Genomic DNA, 20566 nt, shown 5'->3' on the forward strand with positions numbered 1-20566 from the left:
TTGTTTATTGTGCCATAAATAGTTAGACACAAGCACCCTAGTCTTCAAATGCAATCTTCTATCGTACATGTAGCCATCACAGTAAATCGTTGGACTTCACGTAATAGTAGATTTTGTATAAATTTCCTCATTCTAAACGGGGTTTTGGGAGCCTTATACACTTAAATATATAAGTTTCTCTCAGCTACTAGATTTTTGCTTCTTTCTTATTTCTCAGTGAGTTTAGAGACTAGCGATCATATTCTAAAATACTGTCTGTGAAACATCCTTTGACTATACGACATAATACAAATTAACAGCACATAAGCTTAGGAAAATTATTTCATATTCACCTGCAAGCGGCTAAAGAGCTGTCATCAATCTGAAGGTTGGTTTGAGCACCACACTGTTGTGATTTGATAGGCTTGGTCCTATTGAGCCCTTGTCTCCCTCGGCTATGGATAAATAAACCTCCTTTAAAATACAGAAAGGGTTCCGTACAACATGTTGTTTTTCAGGAATGACTGCTGAAAATTAGTCTCCCTTTCGCGCTAGTCAACATAGTTTAGAAAAAAAGTGACTCTGTTTTCTAGTAGAATAAAAATATCTCCTTCATTTAAGAAACGATATACAGTCTTTTTTAGGAAAGACGACATTTCTCGCCAAAAGACTGTTAATTTATTGTTCATCGTCGGCCAAATTCAGAACAAATGCTGGTTTCAACGGCCCTACTAAAATGTTTCATATTAGTACATTACATGACAGTGAAACTTTACTACTACTGTATAAGGAAAGACGACATTAAGAAAGACAGAATACCCATATGAGTAGTTTTATCACATGAAGCCCTTTACATATGTCCTTGACAATTATACAGAAAAGCAAGAAAAATACGCCGCTAAATTCACAGTGTTATGAAGCATGGTGGACTATTTTCTCTTCCACACCGTCTCATTAACAGAACTTTCCCCCTTGGGACACGTGAAATTTATCTTAAATAAAAAGGATATGTAATGTATCGAGTAGGATTTAATTAAAATTTTTGCACATCGGGATACGAATATCCATCTCTCGTTGGAGTTATTCTTTCATTTGACTCATCCAGTGGCGGCCTAAGCATTGCTTCGAAAATGAAATCTACCACAGTTTACGAATACTGAGGAAAAATAGAGCAGGTTGCTCCCACTTCTTCTAAGGAGCCATATTTCCTGTTGTATTGATAGACGCTTTTTTTGTTTTTGCCTTGACTTGTATCCTTGCTCTGAGACAAGTTCCATCAAACTCGAGGAACTCAGAGGCCATCGACGAGCTGCTTACTACACTTCTGTCCGCCAGAAGACAATCGCGGCTGATATCATGCGAAGCCTCTCACACAAACGTGAAAATATTTGCAGCTGTAGAAGGAATGTATACATAAGTGCATCGATTTAAGTGGGTCGTGATTTAAGGCACCCGCTACAAATTGAATCTATTTCGTAAGTACAGATATCAGCAATGTTAGTGTTATTTCTGTGCGCAGCATATCACATATTGCGCGTCTCTGGTGGAGTGCTGGAATCAGCTTGTGTGAAATTGCTCTTTCGCTGCCACTGAGTTGATGGAGTAAGCTGAAACTTTTCGCATTGAGAGACACAAATATTTTTTGATCTTCTTATTGCTAAATCTGTGTCCTCAGAGGGGTCGATAGCCTGCTATATGTGCTGCCGAACACTTCACCTGCAGTCGATAAGAGCTGCCTATAAGCTTATATGGATAGACACCATATCCATATAAGTATATAGTTCTGGCAATACCGGCCATGACCTTCTTCTTCTGTGCGGATGAACACATATTCCCCGAACTCTTACGGGACTTGGTAAGAATCTCTTCCACGAGTAATGAGTGTGTTGGGGTGGGACACTACGGATGTAGTGTGTGGACATACAAGGTGAGAATGTGGGTCTCGCGGGAGGCGTGCACGAGATAGTCCCTGGAGTCGCACTATCCTCTGTGCCCCCGGTGGCTCAGGTGGATAGAGCGTTTACCATGTAAGCAGGAGAGCCCAGATTCGAGTCCCGATCGGGGCACACATTTTAACAGCTGGGGTTATTAATATAAATCTAATTTCATGCCTATAAGCAGTCACCTGGGCAGTCTGACGTCATGTAGAAAATAAAATCAGATGCCTTGCCAGCATGAACTCCGTACCGCTACCTCGCTGACGCTGTGCATATGTGACCGAAATGCTTATTGGATCTCACCTCGACAACTCTCTGGCCTGCGAATGTTCGGATTCTGAGGGACTTGTGTGACCATGGACTATATGATTCTTCTCTTGATATATGTCTACCACCATACGATAGCACGGAAATGTTTGTGGTCAAGTGATAATTTCGTACCAGTCTTGTGTAACAAAGAGTGTTTGTTGCACCTTAACAGGCGCAGTTTTAGTGACGAGGACTCGAACTAATCGTGAGTGATGCGACAACAGACTAAATTCAGTGATCATGGATCCAAAATTCATTAAACTATAGCGGTAACAGTTGCATCTTCAAATCCAACAGTAGGCACAATAGGAACAGACACAAAAGCAACAGCTTCAACTTTAAATGCAAGCGAATGTGAAAATTATGGAAGAGTATTAGCTTGCACTACTGCGGCTCACCACGCAAAAACAGCAGCCATAATCACCATTCGCGGTATTTCATTCAGAATGGGATTCATACTACAGACGTCTGAAGTTCCACTTCCAGGCGAGCAGCACAACTGACGCTGCTAAATAGTGTATTTTTCTGCAGTCTGCTAATCCACAAAAAACAGATTATGTTTTTTCTACACATGTTACATCCTCTCATTAAACTTCAGGATTTGTAATGGACAGAAATCCGTAGTTTGGAAAACACTGCAAGCAGAAAACGCATTCCTAATCACGACGCCTTAGGCGTGATCAGAAGTCACCTCGATCCTCTTCGTCATCAGATTTGGTATTCAAACCCAACATCCATTTAGGGACAAAGTCCACCGAACAAATCAGCAGCAGCAGCAGTCTCCTTAGTTTCTCTATGCCCATCCTCCCTATAACAACAGGAGGACGCAGGTTCCAGGCTATCCAGATTGTTTTTCCAAACATACAGGCACTCGGTGTTCATCAGGAAATGCGCTGTACGCAGTGCTGTAAACAATGATACGTGGGTGGAAATTTTCAAAGTCCGCGCTGTATTGTATCAACAAAGCCACCTCAGTGTCAACACGCTACAGCCACAGCTTAACCCTTTCATTGCAAAGCCGCCGAAGTTTTCTGCCCCATTAACGATCAACTGCCAATTAATAAAATTATTTTCGATACCTGTTCGCTAGTTTCTATCATAAACTGGGAAATCAAGACCGAGACTGGTTTTCCACCAATCTGCACCAATCCATTGTCTTCAGCCGACATCACAAATGTTACAGTCCTATAGCAAGCAACGCAAAAGCTTGTATGGCAAATGCACAGTAAAGGCATTGTTCAAGAAGGTTAGCCGTTAGATTATTTTCTTAGTTTTGCCATCACCACAGGCACAGGTTATTTTTGGGCATTTTTTGTTTATACTAGTACACAACCTCAACACTGTGTCATTTGATGATCTTGGTGCACTGTACACTGAGTTTTCAGATTTATTTTCACCAGGGAGTGCTAACTGCGTGGCTCACATTCTGATGTTTTCTTCTGCACCTCGCTACTTTAGAGCTAGACCAGTGCCAGTAACATTTCGAGGGGACCTAAATCAGATGGTCTGCTGCAACAAGAGAGCCTCACACGCGTCACATTAAGACAATGGACAACATTATTGGTAGTTTTACACAGACCAAATGGTTCCTCAGTATTCGTCGTGATTTAAAGCATCCATAAGAGCATAGTCAGAGATTGACGTCCATCCCATCCTAAAACCAGAAGAGCTCATGTCAAAGCTATCAGCTGACCAGTACTTCTCCAAAATTGATTTATCCGAACCACACCTGAAACTACCGCCTGAGCAATGGTAAACATAATGAACAAGATCCAGTTTGAAATGTTGGGATATAAAAGGTTGCCACTCAAATTTGCTAATGCACCATAAATTTTCCAACGCTTTTTTGGAGCAGCTGATTCTGAATGCAGAAAACTTTGAGGACGATATAAATACCACTACAAGATACTAACATTTTCGAACTAATGTGTACTGTTCCAGAAACTATATAAAATGGACTAAAGTGCAATCAAAAAAATTGTGAATTCTTTCATGAACAATAGGAGTACTCAGTGGCACACACTGAGCCGAAAATGGCTTGAAAAACACAGCAACTTGTGGAAGCCAGCAAAAAATTTCAAGCGACCACCAAGTTAAAAGACATTCAGTTATTTTTGGGGAAGATCAGTTACCATGCCAAATGCATACCAAATGCCACCCAGATTGCCAGACTAAATGTGAGTAAGAAGGGTACCCATCACACATCCGTAAAACCTTAACTTCAGCCCAATTAAAGTTCTCCCAAATCTGAACAGAAGCCCTTGCGACCGTTTTCGCATTCAGAAATTCCATTTATTTCTCTATTATCCAAAATTTCACGTTATTATTGACCATAAATCGCTGATTTTATTGTTTCTCCCTAACTTACAACTTCCTGGAAAAATAACCTAACACCTCCAACGCGGCTCCCTTTTCTTCTCAGGACCTACACAATTCATTAACGGTCTACAACACAACATGCAAATGCTGATAGTCTATCCAGGTCACCCTGACTACCAGACTCCACATCTGACCCTCAGGAAAGACTGTATTTCCAAATTGATGATATCCTACAAATTAACTAGAAGATTAATGAAACATTCTCGGGTTTCAAGCCACGTCAAGTGGTTTACTGACCACGAGCTTTCGGCAGAGATATCCTTTGCCACTGTCATCCACTTGACAATGGCAGAGGAGATCCCTGTCGAAAGTTCGTGGGCAGTAAACCGCTTGACGCGGCTTGAAACCCGAGAATGTTTTATTAACGGATATTGTCGCGAAAGCATGCATTCGTACATAACTGGAAGATTTTCCTCTCACAGCGATTGTAATTGCAAAGGATACGGTTGACAACCCTATTCTGAAATAAGTTATGAGATAGTCACCAAGGTTGGCTGGAACCCTGTTACAGAACTAAGCACATACTTTTGTCTCAAAAATGTCTTCCAAATGGTGAAGGGAGTACTGATGCTGACAAAAGATGATGATCACTGCTGAGTGATCATCTTGCTACCAACTGGGATTTCAAACGAATGGGGGATAACACAAATGAAGATGCTTACAAGATGGCATGCCTGTTGGCCCAGCAACACGCAGGAGATCGATATCTCTGACATAAACTGCTAAAGATCTCACCTACAGTGGAAAAGCTATACCCACGAGTATTCACATAGGCCTGACCTCTCACGTCTTGCTGGAAGTAAAATCGGTTGCCTTACCAACATGAATTTATATCATGATGACGCTGTGCATACGTGACTCGGCTGCTTATTTGATCTCACTTGGACAACTTTTTGGATTGATAATGTACTGATGTTGATACACTTGGATGACCATGGACGATCTGAATTCTTTTCTTGGTATGTGTCCATAGCTTTACGACGACTTGGCACAGACTGGTTTTGTGAAATCACAGATAATAATCGTTCATTCGCCTTTACTGTGTAATAAAGAGTGTTTGTTGCACTTTAGCAGACATAGTACTTATTAGCACATAGCGCACTTATAAGTGAAAGAGAGCACCCTTGAAGGTTTATGATGGTTTCACGGACAACATTTGAACGGATTCTTTCCCAGTAATTTGAAACTCAGTTGGTCTCTGTCAATGAAGTTACATCGCTGACAGAAATTAACAAAAATTATCTTTTTTTCAGAGCGTTTTGTTGGACGAAACCGGTAAACTACACAGAGATCCAGCGGAGCAGGACAACAGCGAAAAAATGATGCATGAGAACTTCAGGTGGCAAACCGTGTGGCAGTATTTCCGGGCAGCTGGTGGCGTCTGCCTGTTGTTTACTGTGGCTCTCATGATAATCATCGCACAAATTATCACCAGCGGTTCGGACTATGTGGTAACGTTTTGGTAAGAAATTGCAAATAGTACTCTAAATATCAAATGGTTTATGTTATCTACAACAAACGTACTCAGTTTCGCGAAACATGATAAGTGTACAGCATTACTTTTGTACAAATTACGTTAGGCATGTTTTGTCCTCTCTTTCTATGGTGTTGGAGCAGCCACCAGGAATTTTTCATTGATACAGAAGGATTTTACTTGACGCCGTATAGAAATAATGTAGAGGAAAGTCAAATGAACCAGTTTCACGATAATGTAATGTCTACACGCAATTATCATATTACGAGACATTGACATTTGTTTCCTTCATTAACTGCAGAAACTCACCTGACAATTTAGATGACCTGTATTTATCGCACACAACAGTATGCCGCCCAATAATTACTGGTAGATACGGCACATCATTTTTTTTCCAAATATATAAACATTCCTGCCTAAATCAAAAGATATGTTGAATGAGCAGCTTGCATTGAAAAATAGACATTACTTTAGTTACATAATATGTCTTATAAAATATAAAATTAGCCCAAACCTTTTAGATGTTAGAACTACACTCCTGGAAATTGAAATAAGAACACCGTGAATTCATTGTCCCAGGAAGGGGAAACTTTATTGACACATTCCTGGGGTCAGATACATCACATGATCACACTGACAGAACCACAGGCACATAGACACAGGCAACAGAGCATGCACAATGTCGGCACTAGTACAGTGTATATCCACCTTTCGCAGCAATGCAGGCTGCTATTCTCCCATGGAGACGATCGTAGAGATGCTGGATGTAGTCCTGTGGAACGGCTTGCCATGCCATTTCCACCTGGCGCCTCAGTTGGACCAGCGTTCGTGCTGGACGTGCAGACCGCGTGAGACGACGCTTCATCCAGTCCCAAACATGCTCAATGGGGGACAGATCCGGAGATCTTGCTGGCCAGGGTAGTTGACTTACACCTTCTAGAGCACGTTGGGTGGCACGGGATATATGCGGACGTGCATTGTCCTGTTGGAACAGCAAGTTCCCTTGCCGGTCTAGGAATGGTAGAACGATGGGTTCGATGACGGTTTGGATGTACCGTGCACTATTCAGTGTCCCCTCGACGATCACCAGTGGTGTACGGCCAGTGTAGGAGATCGCTCCCCACACCATGATGCCGGGTGTTGGCCCTGTGTGCCTCGGTCGTATGCAGTCCTGATTGTGGCGCTCACCTGCACGGCGCCAAACACGCATACGACCATCATTGGCACCAAGGCAGAAGCGACTCTCATCGCTGAAGACGACACGTCTCCATTCGTCCCTCCATTCACGCCTGTCGCGACACCACTGGAGGCGGGCTGCACGATGTTGGGGCGTGAGCGGAAGACGGCCTAACGGTGTGCGGGACCGTAGCCCAGCTTCATGGAGACGGTTGCGAATGGTCCTCGCCGATACCCCAGGAGCAACAGTGTCCCTAATTTGCTGGGAAGTGGCGGTGCGGTCCCCTACGGCACTGCGTAGGATCCTACGGTCTTGGCGTGCATCCGTGCGTCGCTGCGGTCCGGTCCCAGGTCGACGGGCACGTGCACCTTCCGCCGACCACTGGCGACAACATCGATGTACTGTGGAGACCTCACGCCCCACGTGTTGAGCAATTCGGCGGTACGTCCACCCGGCCTCCCGCATGCCCACTATACGCCCTCGCTCAAAGTCCGTCAACTGCACATACGGTTCACGTCCACGCTGTCGCGGCATTCTACCAGTGTTAAAGACTGCGATGGAGCTCCGTATGCTACGGCAAACTGGCTGACACTGACGGCGGCGGTGCACAAATGCTGCGCAGCTAGCGCCATTCGACGGCCAACACCGCGGTTCCTGGTGTGTCCGCTGTGCCGTGCGTGTGATCATTGCTTGTACAGCCCTCTCGCAGTGTCCGGAGCAAGTATGGTGGGTCTGACACACCGGTGTCAATGTGTTCTTTTTTCCATTTCCAGGAGTGTATATACCCTGTGTATATACCACGTATTATATACAACTTCTTTGCATACCTTAGTTATACTTTTCATTAGCTCGACATATACACAGATTATCAATCTGTCAGTATGTTGTTACAATAGGCACATGCCCATATCTTCGCCAGAGTGATCCCCCACCCACGTACTCTTGCTACCACGTCAAGTGCTCACAACGCCACCACGTAGCATCCAAAGTCGCGGTGGGCAATGGTCGTAACGTTTTGGCTGATCAGTGAATATTCAGTAATAGGGGGCACAGACTACATTCATTCTGTTTACTTCGAAATCTTGTCTCCTGACTTCTCATTATTATTGTTTCATCTTGGTTTCTTATAGCTTGTACTGCTGTTTTACGTAGACTGTGAAATATCTTGAACCACTTTGCATTGCCGAACGCTTTTTATATGTCGTCAGGACTGCTGCTTTACCTTTCCTGTAGTCAATCTGATCGTCATGTAACAGATCATTAATTTTCTTCTCCAACCACCCATATTTATTTCTGTTCAGCAATTTTTATGCTTAAACGGTCATGCTGAATGTATAGTACTTCATGCACTTAACTGTAATTGTTATCATCGGAAATGTGTGGTTGGTATGCCTCTGAAAGCCTCGTCGTACGTCTCCGGTCTCATAGATTCTATACGCTGAATTGAATACTCGTTGGTTGCAAGGTTTTCTGTGTAGTTTCGAAAAGCAAGTCATATGCAGTGGTAATCTGAAACATCATATTGTTCAGAGAGCTGTTGGTGTGTAGAACATTTGATTAGAGCACTGTCCAGTAAAGCACTGAATTAGAGGATGTATCCCTAACTTGTACACTCAGTTAATATGTTAATGTGAAATCTTTTCCGTTATTAATTCTTCGTAACATGTAATGTGGTTGGAACATTCGGTAACTGTAATACTGCTGATGTGCACAGGTCTAACACGGAGGTACTGAGGACCTCTCTCCAGATGCAACTGGAGGCGGCCGGTGGCAGCAACCAGACGTTGTCAGAGGAGCTGGAGTCACTTCCGCCCAGTGAGTTCTTCCTGGAACTGTTCGGAGGTCTGGTGGTGGGCTGCATCCTGCTCACACAGATCCGATCCATTGCCTTCTTCAAAATGTGTATGCGGGCTTCGCGAAACATGCACAACACGATGTTCAACTGCATCCTCCGGGCGCCTATGCGATTCTTCGACACGAATCCATCTGGACGAGTTCTCAACAGGTTCTCTAAGGATATGGGATCTACCGATGAACTCCTACCGCAGTTTTTGATCATGATGATTCAGGTATTTTTCGTAATTTTGTTTCAGTAATTTGAATATATTTATCAATGGAGATATAATATTATTAATAATAATAATAATAATATTAATGTGACGGGAACAATTCCTCGAATTTCATTCTATCGCTCGATAAGAATCACACACGTCCACCAAGAAAATTTATCTCTGAAATCCAAACGTGGGCCTTAAAACGCAAACCATAAGAGATATGAGCACATGCTGAGTAGAAGAGATGTGTTCCACAGCAGTGAAGAGATCAAGTGCTCATAGCTCATAACGTATGCATTTTAGAGTCCATGTATACTAGACATTTTCTTCTTCTTTTGGTGTAAGGAACCCGTCCTCAAAGTTTGTAAAAGCACTTTTGAAACACCTTGTGTATGATGGTACCTTAAAAGCAAGGGGCTGTCTCGCTTAAACAACTTCGGTGTTTTATATGACTGATGAAACTTGGAAAGCACAGTTGGGCTGCGCCCGCGAGTAGTGTGTATAGATCTGAAACTTGCGGCTTATATGATATCATTGAAATGTACGACGGAATCTTAGAAGTAACAAAATTCTTCACATACTTAGCGGGACTATCATTTCTGGAAGAAAAGATTGCTAGTCCCCCTAGGTATGCAGAAGTGCAGTGGACATATGGTGAAGTCGTAGGTATGCTGATGAAAGTTACAGGGTGTCTACCTTTCCCGCTTCAGCATGTATTACAGGTAAGGGCCGCTTAGAGGTGACATCACTGTTGTAACCATAGTCTGGCAGCATTTGCTATTGCAAAGTATAACGGATAAAAGGCAAGTGTATTGCTTTTTGGGTTCTAGGCGCTCAGTCCGGAACCGCGCGACTGCTACGGTCGCAGGTTCGAATCCTGCCTCGGGCATGGATGTGTGTGATGTCCTTAGGTTAGTTAGGTTTAAGTAGTTCTAAGTTATAGGGGACTGATGACCACAGATGTTAAGTCCCTTAGTGCTCAGAGCACTTTTTTTTTTTTTTTTTTTTGCTTTTTGGCCATATCACACTATCGCTGAAAATATTTTTTGGAAATTTGTGGTAAGGTCTTACGGGACCAAACTGCTGAGGTCATCGGTTCCTAAGCCTACACACTACTTAATCTAACTTAAACTAACTTACGCTATGGACAACACACACACCCATGCCCGAGGGAGGACTCGAACCTCCGACGGGGGGAGCCGCACGGACCGTGACAAGGCGCCCGAGTCCGCGCGGCTACCCCGCGCGGCTATCGCTCAAAATTTAGACGCCAGTTGCAAGAAGGTAACCTAAATCTTCTTGTCTTCATCCACTTTTGAAAGGATCGTTGTCAGAATGAGGTAATTCAGTATGCCATAAATTTTGGCCTGCCGCAGCTTATGACATGCATAAAATGAATTATCAGTTGTGGGTACGAACAACCATCAGCTACAGAATGGAATGACGAGAGTGAAAATTTGTGCATGATCGGGATTCATAGCTGAATTTCCTGATTATCGCGAGCGGTCACCATACCATTTGACTATCTGTGAACGACTCACGGCCACACCAAAACTTCCATATGTTGTCAGTTCTGTGTCTACGACGTGAACTCGTACATCCATTATGTATATTCCCTACAGGTGAGACCTTTCACTTGAAAGTCGCTTTCCCAGTGTCGGCTGGTAAATAAAATATTGCAGTGCCTATGTTATTCTGAATTACGATGCACAGTTCCTTTGGACATGCAACATAACACATGTGTTTATTTTTAACATCGTTTTATTGTCGAGTACCAACGTGTCTGCTGCACCCAGCTCCCATGCTGTGATAATTAAATGATCAGCACGTGAAGTACTTTCGGGGATTTTGGTTCCATTTTCCTAGCTGGAATCCTTGCAGCATGTGTATTTAATAACATTGCTCTCATCCCTTGAAGAAGACGACTGGATCGATTGTCGAAGTATTCTGAAGAGAAAATGTAGACAACAGGTCGGCTGTGCATCATTAATCAAACTTAAATCAGTTGCTTTTCGATGTAGAACCGCTTCATTCCACCAAATGGCTTGTTAGGAACGGCGCGATTATTGAGCGTCGAGATCTCCAAACTTTTGAGATATTCCAAACGACCTTGTATGAAGGAAATCAGTATCCATTCTCTCGTTTCAGATTTACCTGGTGCTCTTCGGAATTCTGGCAATGGTCCTGGTTGTGAACTACGTTCTTATTGTTCCCATGGCAATCGTCGGAGCGTTATTCGTTTATGTGGCAAGACTCTTCATGACGACTGGGAGAAATATTAAGAGACTGGAGGGTGTCCGTAAGTATCGAGTTTTTTCACACAAGTCAATAGTTTTTGTCGTAATAAATGTCCACTCTAATTCCACATTTTTAATACGAAGTGTAAGTTGTGTTTGTGTGTGTGTGTGTGTGTGTGTGTGTGTGTGTGTGTGTGTGTGTGTGTGTGGAGCGAAGGGGGTATGTAAGAACTGAACTACTCCAATGAGCAGCCATGTCTCCACAATATCCTTTCTTCCAGGAGTGCTAGTTTCACAGGAGAGCTTCTGTGAAGTTTGGAAGATAGGAGACGAGGTACTGGAGGTAGTAAAACTATAAGGACAGATTCTGAGTCCTGCTTGGGTAGCTCAGTCAGTAGAGCATTTGCCTGCAAAAGAAAAAAGGTACGAACTTTGAGTTTTAATCTGCCAAGAACTTTTAGTACCAACCGTTATGCCCCAGAAACGATTGGAAAAATCCATCTGACATTTCGTAGAATAGTCACAGACACACAGGTAATCTAAACGCAAATAAAAAGGGATTTTGCATAGGAGCATTATATAATAATAACGATCCGCTAAGAAACTGACGAAAAACTGAACAGCTTGTTTGGTTTCGGCTTTTAATTCCAAGCAGTGTAACATTTTTACAATTCAGAATAGAATGACAAGTTTGAATCTATAGCACTGACAAATTGAAGAGAGAATTTTCGCTCGTATGATCACCTTCCATTTAACAAGGGGTGAGCGACTCATCTTGTTCCATTACACCATGATGAAGAATATTAACGTAAATCTGAACATGAATTATTGCTATGAAAACCTTCGAAATTACGGTTGGAGTTATTATTTTATTAATTGTCGTCTGACACGTGTGTGGACATTTGAAATACCACACTACTCCCCTCCAGTTGAATGTCTGATGAATTCCTTCAAGGATTTGATATCTGCTTCTAAAGAAATAAATTTGACCGTGCGTCATTCAGTTTTAAGTCCGGTATTTAGAACAAAATAATCCTGTTCCTAAGTATTTGTAATAACGCACCTTACTTACATGAACAGATTTTGGTACTTCTTAACAATGCATCTGACTTACATGAATTTAAACTTAGTACTTCTTTGAATCTGCTGTCATAATATACAAATTTCACAGCTTAGTGGTGCTACTACTTGAAACAAAGATTTTACGATCAATGAAATGAGTAACTGTACTGCAGCCTTGTGACCGCAACGACCAGCGCTGGTCGGCGTACATTCTGCGTATGGGGTGTGTGCTTACAAACTCGTCTGGTCGTGGTGGAATCATGACTAAACCTTACACTTCCCAACATTTCTCTCCAAATTTACATTCAAAAAGACAAGAGAAAACCAAATCTTTATACTAGGGCAAGCTTCGACAAAAAGTGGTGACTACCCGCCTGTTGGTGCGAACCGTTACATACAGGCCAGTGATGAGATATCTAACGGAAGGAGGTGTGTGTAATCGGTTACTTGGTAATGGTATTGATAATGGTACCCTTACAACACTCAAAGAGATTGCACAAAGAGCTTATTTCGATCAATCGAATCTGACCATATAAGAATCACACAAAATACTGCAGATATAAATGCCGCAACTCACGGAAAGAAAATTCTAATGAGCAAAAAATATCAATCGAAACTAGCAGGAAACTTTCAAAATTTTCTTTGTGCCTTGTTTCTTTCTAAAAACTTGAAGAAATGTATTTAAAGACAACAATGATAGTCTGAAGAAACTGCAAAAAGGTGGAAATTTAAGGAGATGGGACCTGGATAAACTGAAAGAACCAGAGGTTGTACAGAGTTTCAGGGAGAGCATAAGGGAACAATTGACAGGAATGGGGGAAAGAAATACAGTAGAAGAAGAATGGGTAGCTCTGAGGGATGAAGTAGTGAAGGCAGCAGAGGATCAAGTAGGTAAAAAGACGAGGGCTAGTAGAAATCCTTGGGTAACAGAAGAAATATTGAATTTAATTGATGAAAGGAGAAAATATAAAAATGCAGTAAATGAAGCAGGCAAAAAGGAATACAAACGTCTCAAAAATGAGATCGACAAGAAGTGCAAAATGGCTAAGCAGGGATGGCTAGAGCACAAATGTAAGGATGTTGAGGCTTATCTCACTAGGGGTAAGATAGATACTGCCTACAGGAAAATTAAAGAGACCTTTGGAGATAAGAGAACCACTTGTATGAACATCAAGAGCTCAGATGGAAACCCAGTTCTAAGCAAAGAAGGGAAAGCAGAAAAGTGGAAGGAGTATATAGAGGGTCTATACAAGGGCGATTTACTTGAGGACAATATTATGGAAATGGAAGAGGATGTACATGAAGATGAAATGGGAGATATGATACTGCGCGAAGAGTTTGACAGAGCACTGAAAGACCTGAGTCGAAACAAGGCCCCCGGAGTAGACAACATTCCATTGGAACTACTGACAGCCTTGGGAGAGCCAGTCCAGACAAAACTCTACCATCTGGTGAGCAAGATGTATGAAACAGGCGAAATACCCTCAGACTTCAAGAAGAATATAATAATTCCAATCCTAAAGAAAGCAGGTGTTGACAGATGTGAAAATTACCGAACAATCAGTTTAATAAGCCACAGCTGCAAAATACCAACACGTACTCTTTACAGACGAATGGAAAAACTAGTAGAAGCCGACCTCGGGGAAGATCAGTTTGGATTCCGTAGAAATACTGGAACACGTGAGGCAATACTGACCTTACGACTTATCTTAGAAGAAAGATTAAGGAAAGGCAAACCTACGTTTCTAGCATTTGTAGACTTAGAGAAAGCTTTTGACAATGTTGACTGGAATACTCTCTTTCTGATTCTAAAGGTAGCAGGGGTAAAATACAGGGAGCGAATGGCTATTTACAATTTGTACAGAAACCAGATGGCATTTATAAGAGTCGAGGGACATGAAAGGGAAGCAGTGGTTGGGAAGGGAGTAAGACAGGGTTGTAGCCTCTCCCCGATGTTATTCAATCTGTATATTGAGCAAGCAGTAAAGGAAACAAAAGAAAAGTTCGGCGTAGGCATTAAAATACATGGAGAAGATATAAAAACATTGAGGTTCGCCGATGACATTGTGATTCTGTCAGAGACAGCAAAGGACTTGGAAGAGCAGTTGAACGGAATGGATGGTGTCTTGGAGGGAGGATATAGGATGAACATCAACAAAAGCAAAACGAGGATAATGGAATGTATTCGAATTAAGTCGGGTGATGTTGAGGGTATTAGATTAGGAAATGAGACACTTAAAGTAGTAAAGGAGTTTTGCTATTTGGGGAGCAAAATAACTGATGATGGCCGAAGTAGAGAGGATATAAAATGTAGACTGGCAATGGCAAGGAAAGCGTTTCTGAAGAAGGGAAATTTGTTAACATCGAGTATAGATTTAAGTGTCAGGAAGTCATTACTGAAAGTATTTGTATGGAGTGTAGCCATGTATGGAAGTGAAACATGGACGGTAAATAGTTTGGACAAGAAGAGAATAGAAGCTTTTGAAATGTGGTGCTACAGAAGAATGCTGAAGATTAGAATGGGGAGATCGCATAACTAATGAGGAAGTATTGAATAGGATTGGGGAGAAGAGAAGTTTGTGGCACAACTTGACCAGAAGAAGGGATCGGTTAGTAGGACACGTTCTGAGGCATCAAGGGATCACCAATTTAGTATTGTAGGGCAGCGTGGAGGGTAAAAATCGTAGGGGGAGACCAAGAGATGAATACACTAAGCAGATTCAGTAGGATGTAGGTTGCAGTAGGTACTGGGAGATGAAGAAGCTTGCACAAGATAGAGTAGCATGGAGAGCTGCATCAAACCAGTCTCAGGACTGAAGACCACAACAACAATAACAATGATAGTCTGTAGTTTCATTAAAGGATTCCCCCGTTATCTCTTGGTAAAAAAGTATCGTTCTTAAGGTTAAGCATGAAACAAACTGTGATTAGTGGCCGGCCGCTGTCTCCGAGCGGTTCTAGGCGCTTCAGCCCGGAACCACGCTGCTGCTACGGTATCAGGTTCGAATCCTGCCTCGGAATGTGTGTGATGTCCTTAGGTTAGTTAGGTTTAAGTAGTTCTAAGTCTAGGGGACTGATGTCCTTAGATGTTAAGTCCCATAGTGCTTAGAGCCATTTGAACCATTTCTGATTTGTTCAACAAGCATTAGTTTATTACGAATCGGCATTTTGTTTATCCCGTGACAACCGACAGTCGTCTGCAACATATTATTCATTATATTAACAATAATTTAACGTTCCTGTAGATTGACAGTAAAATTACGTTACTGTCATGCTGCATAATGTATAACAACCAGTGTCCTCCCAGATGTGTACATAGAATTAGCAGTTAAAGTGCATGTGGTATTTGTATTGAAATGTGTCTCTCGTACAGTGGCATCTATTTAAATTGAAACTTATTCCACTCTCAACCACTGTCCCATACACATCTACCACACAAAGCCACTAACAGTCGCAAAACATTTGATAGATAGCAAGAGTGATCATAACTCAATTTGGCATTGTCTAGCAATGTCGTGATTAGTGATTGCTCACTAGTGTCTGTTATGGATACTAGTCAGTTGCCGTAGGAGAACAAAGCGAAAGTGGAAGACAGTGAAAAAAATGCAGTTTGTTGACATTCAGATATTAACTATAGGTTACAGTATAAAAGTTTTGTAATAACTATGAATCAGCAATCTGGCGTTAGCGATTCGTCTGCGAAAACATTTCTCGCATTGTATGTGTGATGTAACGTTTCAGGGAGGAGCCCCGTATTCTCTCACCTCTCCGACACTCTTAATGGGTTGGCCACAATTAGAGCATCAGGGATTCAGGACATCGTCAGAAAGGAATTCGACTCCCACCAGGTGAGTGCCGCCTTATACAGCCGATTATGTGTAGTTTGAGGCATAGGCTAATACATTTTACATATTTTCTGAAGATTCGAAGAATGATGTTGACGGGTACTTCTGAACATTTATTTTTTACTGAATATTTATTTCCTCAATGGTGTGAGTAGAGCTGCATTACATGCCAACCCTTTCATGGAGAACTATAGCAGCTAGTTTCAAGCAGAATTCTTGAACCACGCTGCTACTTCTGTGAAAAGAATACCACTGGCTAAGGACGCAGATCCAGTTAGAATTTTCTGTGACCTACTCATTTCAGTCTCCTGGATAAAATGAAAAATCGTCTCTCACCATATGTTAAACCCGATTTCGAGGCACTGGGTTTAAGAGGACGTCGGGGATCTCCTAGACCGCAAATTAAAAATTGCGGTTGCGGTGATCCCTAGCTGTTGTGAAGACAGGATTCTAAACTCTCGTACTTGATAACATTGTCGTAAAAACGAAGATTATGACTGAAACATACATCTAAGAGACATTTACCCGAGTTTTATTTATTAGAAAAGCAGAATTCTTTTGGCTGGTTTGAAGCTATTATTCGTAGATTCCTACTTTATGATAATCTTTTGTTCTCTACGTAGTTACTAAACTTATCCTACACAATGCGTCATGTGTGTTGTAGTTTTGTCTAATTGCATTATTTTGTCACTGTGTTTTCCTTCCAGCGCCTAGTATACTACATTACCTGATACGAAAAGTGAAGGACCCAGAAGGCGTGGTCGGATGTCGAAGAAACTTCGTATACGTACACACCATCGGCATGTATGTCAATGATTAGAGTTGGGGTTCTCCGTGATGGGTAGAAGGGCCACCAGAGTACACTAGCGCTGTTCGTGTTTAGTATTGTTATCAGGCCTGGTAGGGTACATAAGAGGCTTGAGGAGCATAAGATGTTGAAAGATCACTGTGAAGGAACCTGAGATTTCGCGTTAGTGTGAGACAGAGTTATCAGCTCCTGAGAGAGTGTGAAGCAGCCTTGTTGTGGGGCTCCACTTGGCCAGTTGGGTGAATAGTTCTGTGCCCAGATCTGTGGAGCGTTCGAATGGGACAGCGGCCTGACGATGGATGGGATGGGGATGTGAGGGCAGGCATGCTCGTCATCAAGGTTCCAGCCGATCACACCTGAGAACCATAATAAAGGATAGCTGCATTGTGCACCAAGTACATCACAACCCCATCATATCTTCCCGTACCATCCGAAAACATGTAACGCACCCCCAAGTACTTTCTGTGTCATCCTGCACCATTGTCAGAGGCTACCAATTGCATATCTAGGAAATACAGTCCCATGCGTAGGTTGTCATTAAGGCCACAACAAACATGGCTGTGTTTTGTGTGACTAGAGAGCATGGACTCTACTTGTGAATGACATCACATTGTGTTCAGTGATAATTTGCGGTTCTGCTCAGTCCCGGATGACCATAGTCGGGAATATGGCAGCGACCTGGAAGAGGTCTCATAGAACAAATGCCTTGGTCATACAAGCGGTGTTACTCCTGATGTCACAGTATGAGCAACTACCAGGTATGAGTTATAGTCGCAGCTGGCAGTGACTGAGGGAACTCTGACAGCATAAGGGTAGACACAGATACCCTGGGGGTCACATCCCATGAGGCTGTATCGTGTTGCCATTTTTCAACAGATAAGTGCTCGTCCACTCATGGCATATTTGTCTAAGAATTCTATGTGTAATGTTGGTGTACTTCTATGCCCACCAAGAGCCCCAATCTGTCTCCGACAGAACACGAGTTGGACTATCTCGGATGTCAACTCTGTACCAGTCCCACTATCCAGGCTATCAAGGATCAGTAATAACAGCTGTGGGCCATCTTGCCTCAGGAAGTCATTCAACGACTTTATAGCAACCTCCACACCCAACTCAATGCATGCATCCATGCCAAATGGGGTGCAAATTCATGGCATGAATGAAAAATATAACATTTTTGCTAATAAAGTGCTTACCTTATTCGAACACTGCTTTCCCCCAAAACTTACCAAGGTTAGAGCAAAGTCTACAAAGAAGCCATGGATTACTCGAGGAATAGGGGTATCTTGTAAAACAAAAAGAAAACTGTATCTGTCAATCTGAAACATTTCCAATGTTGATGCTATAGCACATTATAAGAAATACTGCAAAATATTAAAGACTGTAATACGGATGTCAAAGCAAATATATTACAAGCAAAAGATAGTCATATCAGATAACAGAATAAAGACAGTATGGGATATAGTGAAGGAGGAGACTGGTAGAACCAGACATGAAGAGGAACAAATAGCATTAAGAGTAAATGATACATTGGTGACAGATGTGTATAGTGTTGCAGAACTTTTTAACAAACATTTTATAACTGTTACTGAAAAGATGGGGTTGTCAGGTTCGGTAGATGCTGCTATGGATTACCTTAGACCAGACATTTCAAGTAACTTCCATAATATGAATTTGACCCTCACTACCCCAACAGAAATAATGTCCATCATAAAATCTTTAAAATCAAAAACATCTAGTGGGTATGATGAAATATCAACAAAGTTAATTAAAGAATGTGATTCTGAGCTAAGTAACATATTAAGCTATCTGTGTAACAAGTCGTTTATCAGTGGAATATTTCCTGAATAGCTGAAATATGCTGAAGTTAAGCCACTGTTTAAGAAGAAATAGCATCAAATTTCCGACCAATTTCACTGTTGCCAGCATTCTCAAAAATTTTCGGAAAAGTAATGTACAGTCATCTTTATAACCATCTTATCTCAAATAACATACTGTCAAAGTCACAGTTTGGATTTCTAAAAGGTTCTGATATTGAGAAGGCTATCTACACTTACAGTGAAAATGTGCTTAATTCATTAGACAAAAAATTGCAGGCAACTGGTATATTTTGTGATCTGTCAAAGGCATTTGACTGTGTAAATCACAATATCCTTTTAAGTAAATTAGAATATTATAGTGCAACAGGAAACGCTGCAAAATGGTTCAAATCCTATATCTCTGGCAGGAAACAAAGGGTGTTATTAGGAAAGAGACATGTATCAAGCTATCAGGCATCATCCAACTGGGAACTAATTACATGTGGGGTCCCACAAGGTTCCATTTTGGGGCCCTTACTTTTTCTTGTGTATATCAATGACCTTTCATCAGTAACATTACCAGATGCCAAGTTTGTTTTGTTTGCCGATGATACAAACATTGCAATAAATAGCAAATCCAGTGTAGTCTTAGAAAGATCAGCCAATAAAATATTTGTGGACATTAATCACTGGTTCCTAGCCAATTCTTTGTCACTAAACTTTGAAAAAACACACTACATGCAGTTCAGAACTTGTAAGGGGTGTCCCAAGAGTATATGTCTAACACACGATGACAAGAAGATAGAAGAAGTGGACAGTGTTAAATTCTTGAGATTACAGCTTGATAATAAATTCAACTGGGAGGAGCACACCACAGAACTGCTGAAGCGTCTTAACAAATCTCTGTTTGCAATGCGAATTTTGTCAGACATAGGGGATATAAAAATGAAAAAGCTGGCATACTATGCTTACTTTCATTCCATAATGTCATATGGGATTATTTTTGGGGGTAATTCACCAAGCCAAGCTAAAGTTTTCCGAGTACAAAAACGTGCAGTAAGAATTATATGTGGTGTGAACTCAAGAACATCCAGCAGAAGCCTGTTTAGGGAACTAGGGATACTAACTACTGCTTCCCAATATATTTATTCCGTAATGAAATTTGTCATTAAAAATATATCACTTTTTCAAACCAACAGCTCAATTCATGGAATCAATACTAGGAATAAGAATAATCTTCACAAGGATTTAAAGTCACTTAGTCTAGTACAAAAAGGTGTGCATTATTCAGGAACACACATTTTCAATAACTTGCCAGCAGCCATAAAAAGCTTAACAACCAATGAAATTCAGTTTAAGAGAAGCGTAAAGGATTTATTGGTGGCCAACTCCTTCTACTCCATTGATGAATTTCTTAGTAAAACCAACTGACTTGTATATAAGTACAACATAACTTCTGCACAATTTCAGTGCAGTAATGTGTTCATTGAAAATTTGTGTGTGTGT

At 41.7% G+C, this 20566-nt stretch overlaps 1 protein-coding gene across 1 annotated transcript in view; it reads left to right on the top strand.

The window, feature by feature from the left end:
- LOC126158699 (ATP-binding cassette sub-family C member 4-like) overlaps positions 1-20566 on the top strand; it is a 179096-nt gene that overhangs the window by 90868 nt on the left and 67662 nt on the right. The window contains exons 12-15 of the mRNA XM_049916462.1: positions 5858-6066; positions 8970-9324; positions 11458-11608; positions 16350-16456. Of these exons, the coding sequence (XP_049772419.1) occupies positions 5858-6066; positions 8970-9324; positions 11458-11608; positions 16350-16456 (822 nt within the window). The remainder of the gene's footprint in view (positions 1-5857; positions 6067-8969; positions 9325-11457; positions 11609-16349; positions 16457-20566) is intronic.

The sequence above is a fragment of the Schistocerca cancellata genome, chromosome 2 (assembly GCF_023864275.1).
Source record: "Schistocerca cancellata isolate TAMUIC-IGC-003103 chromosome 2, iqSchCanc2.1, whole genome shotgun sequence".
NCBI classification, from domain to species: domain Eukaryota; kingdom Metazoa; phylum Arthropoda; class Insecta; order Orthoptera; family Acrididae; genus Schistocerca; species Schistocerca cancellata.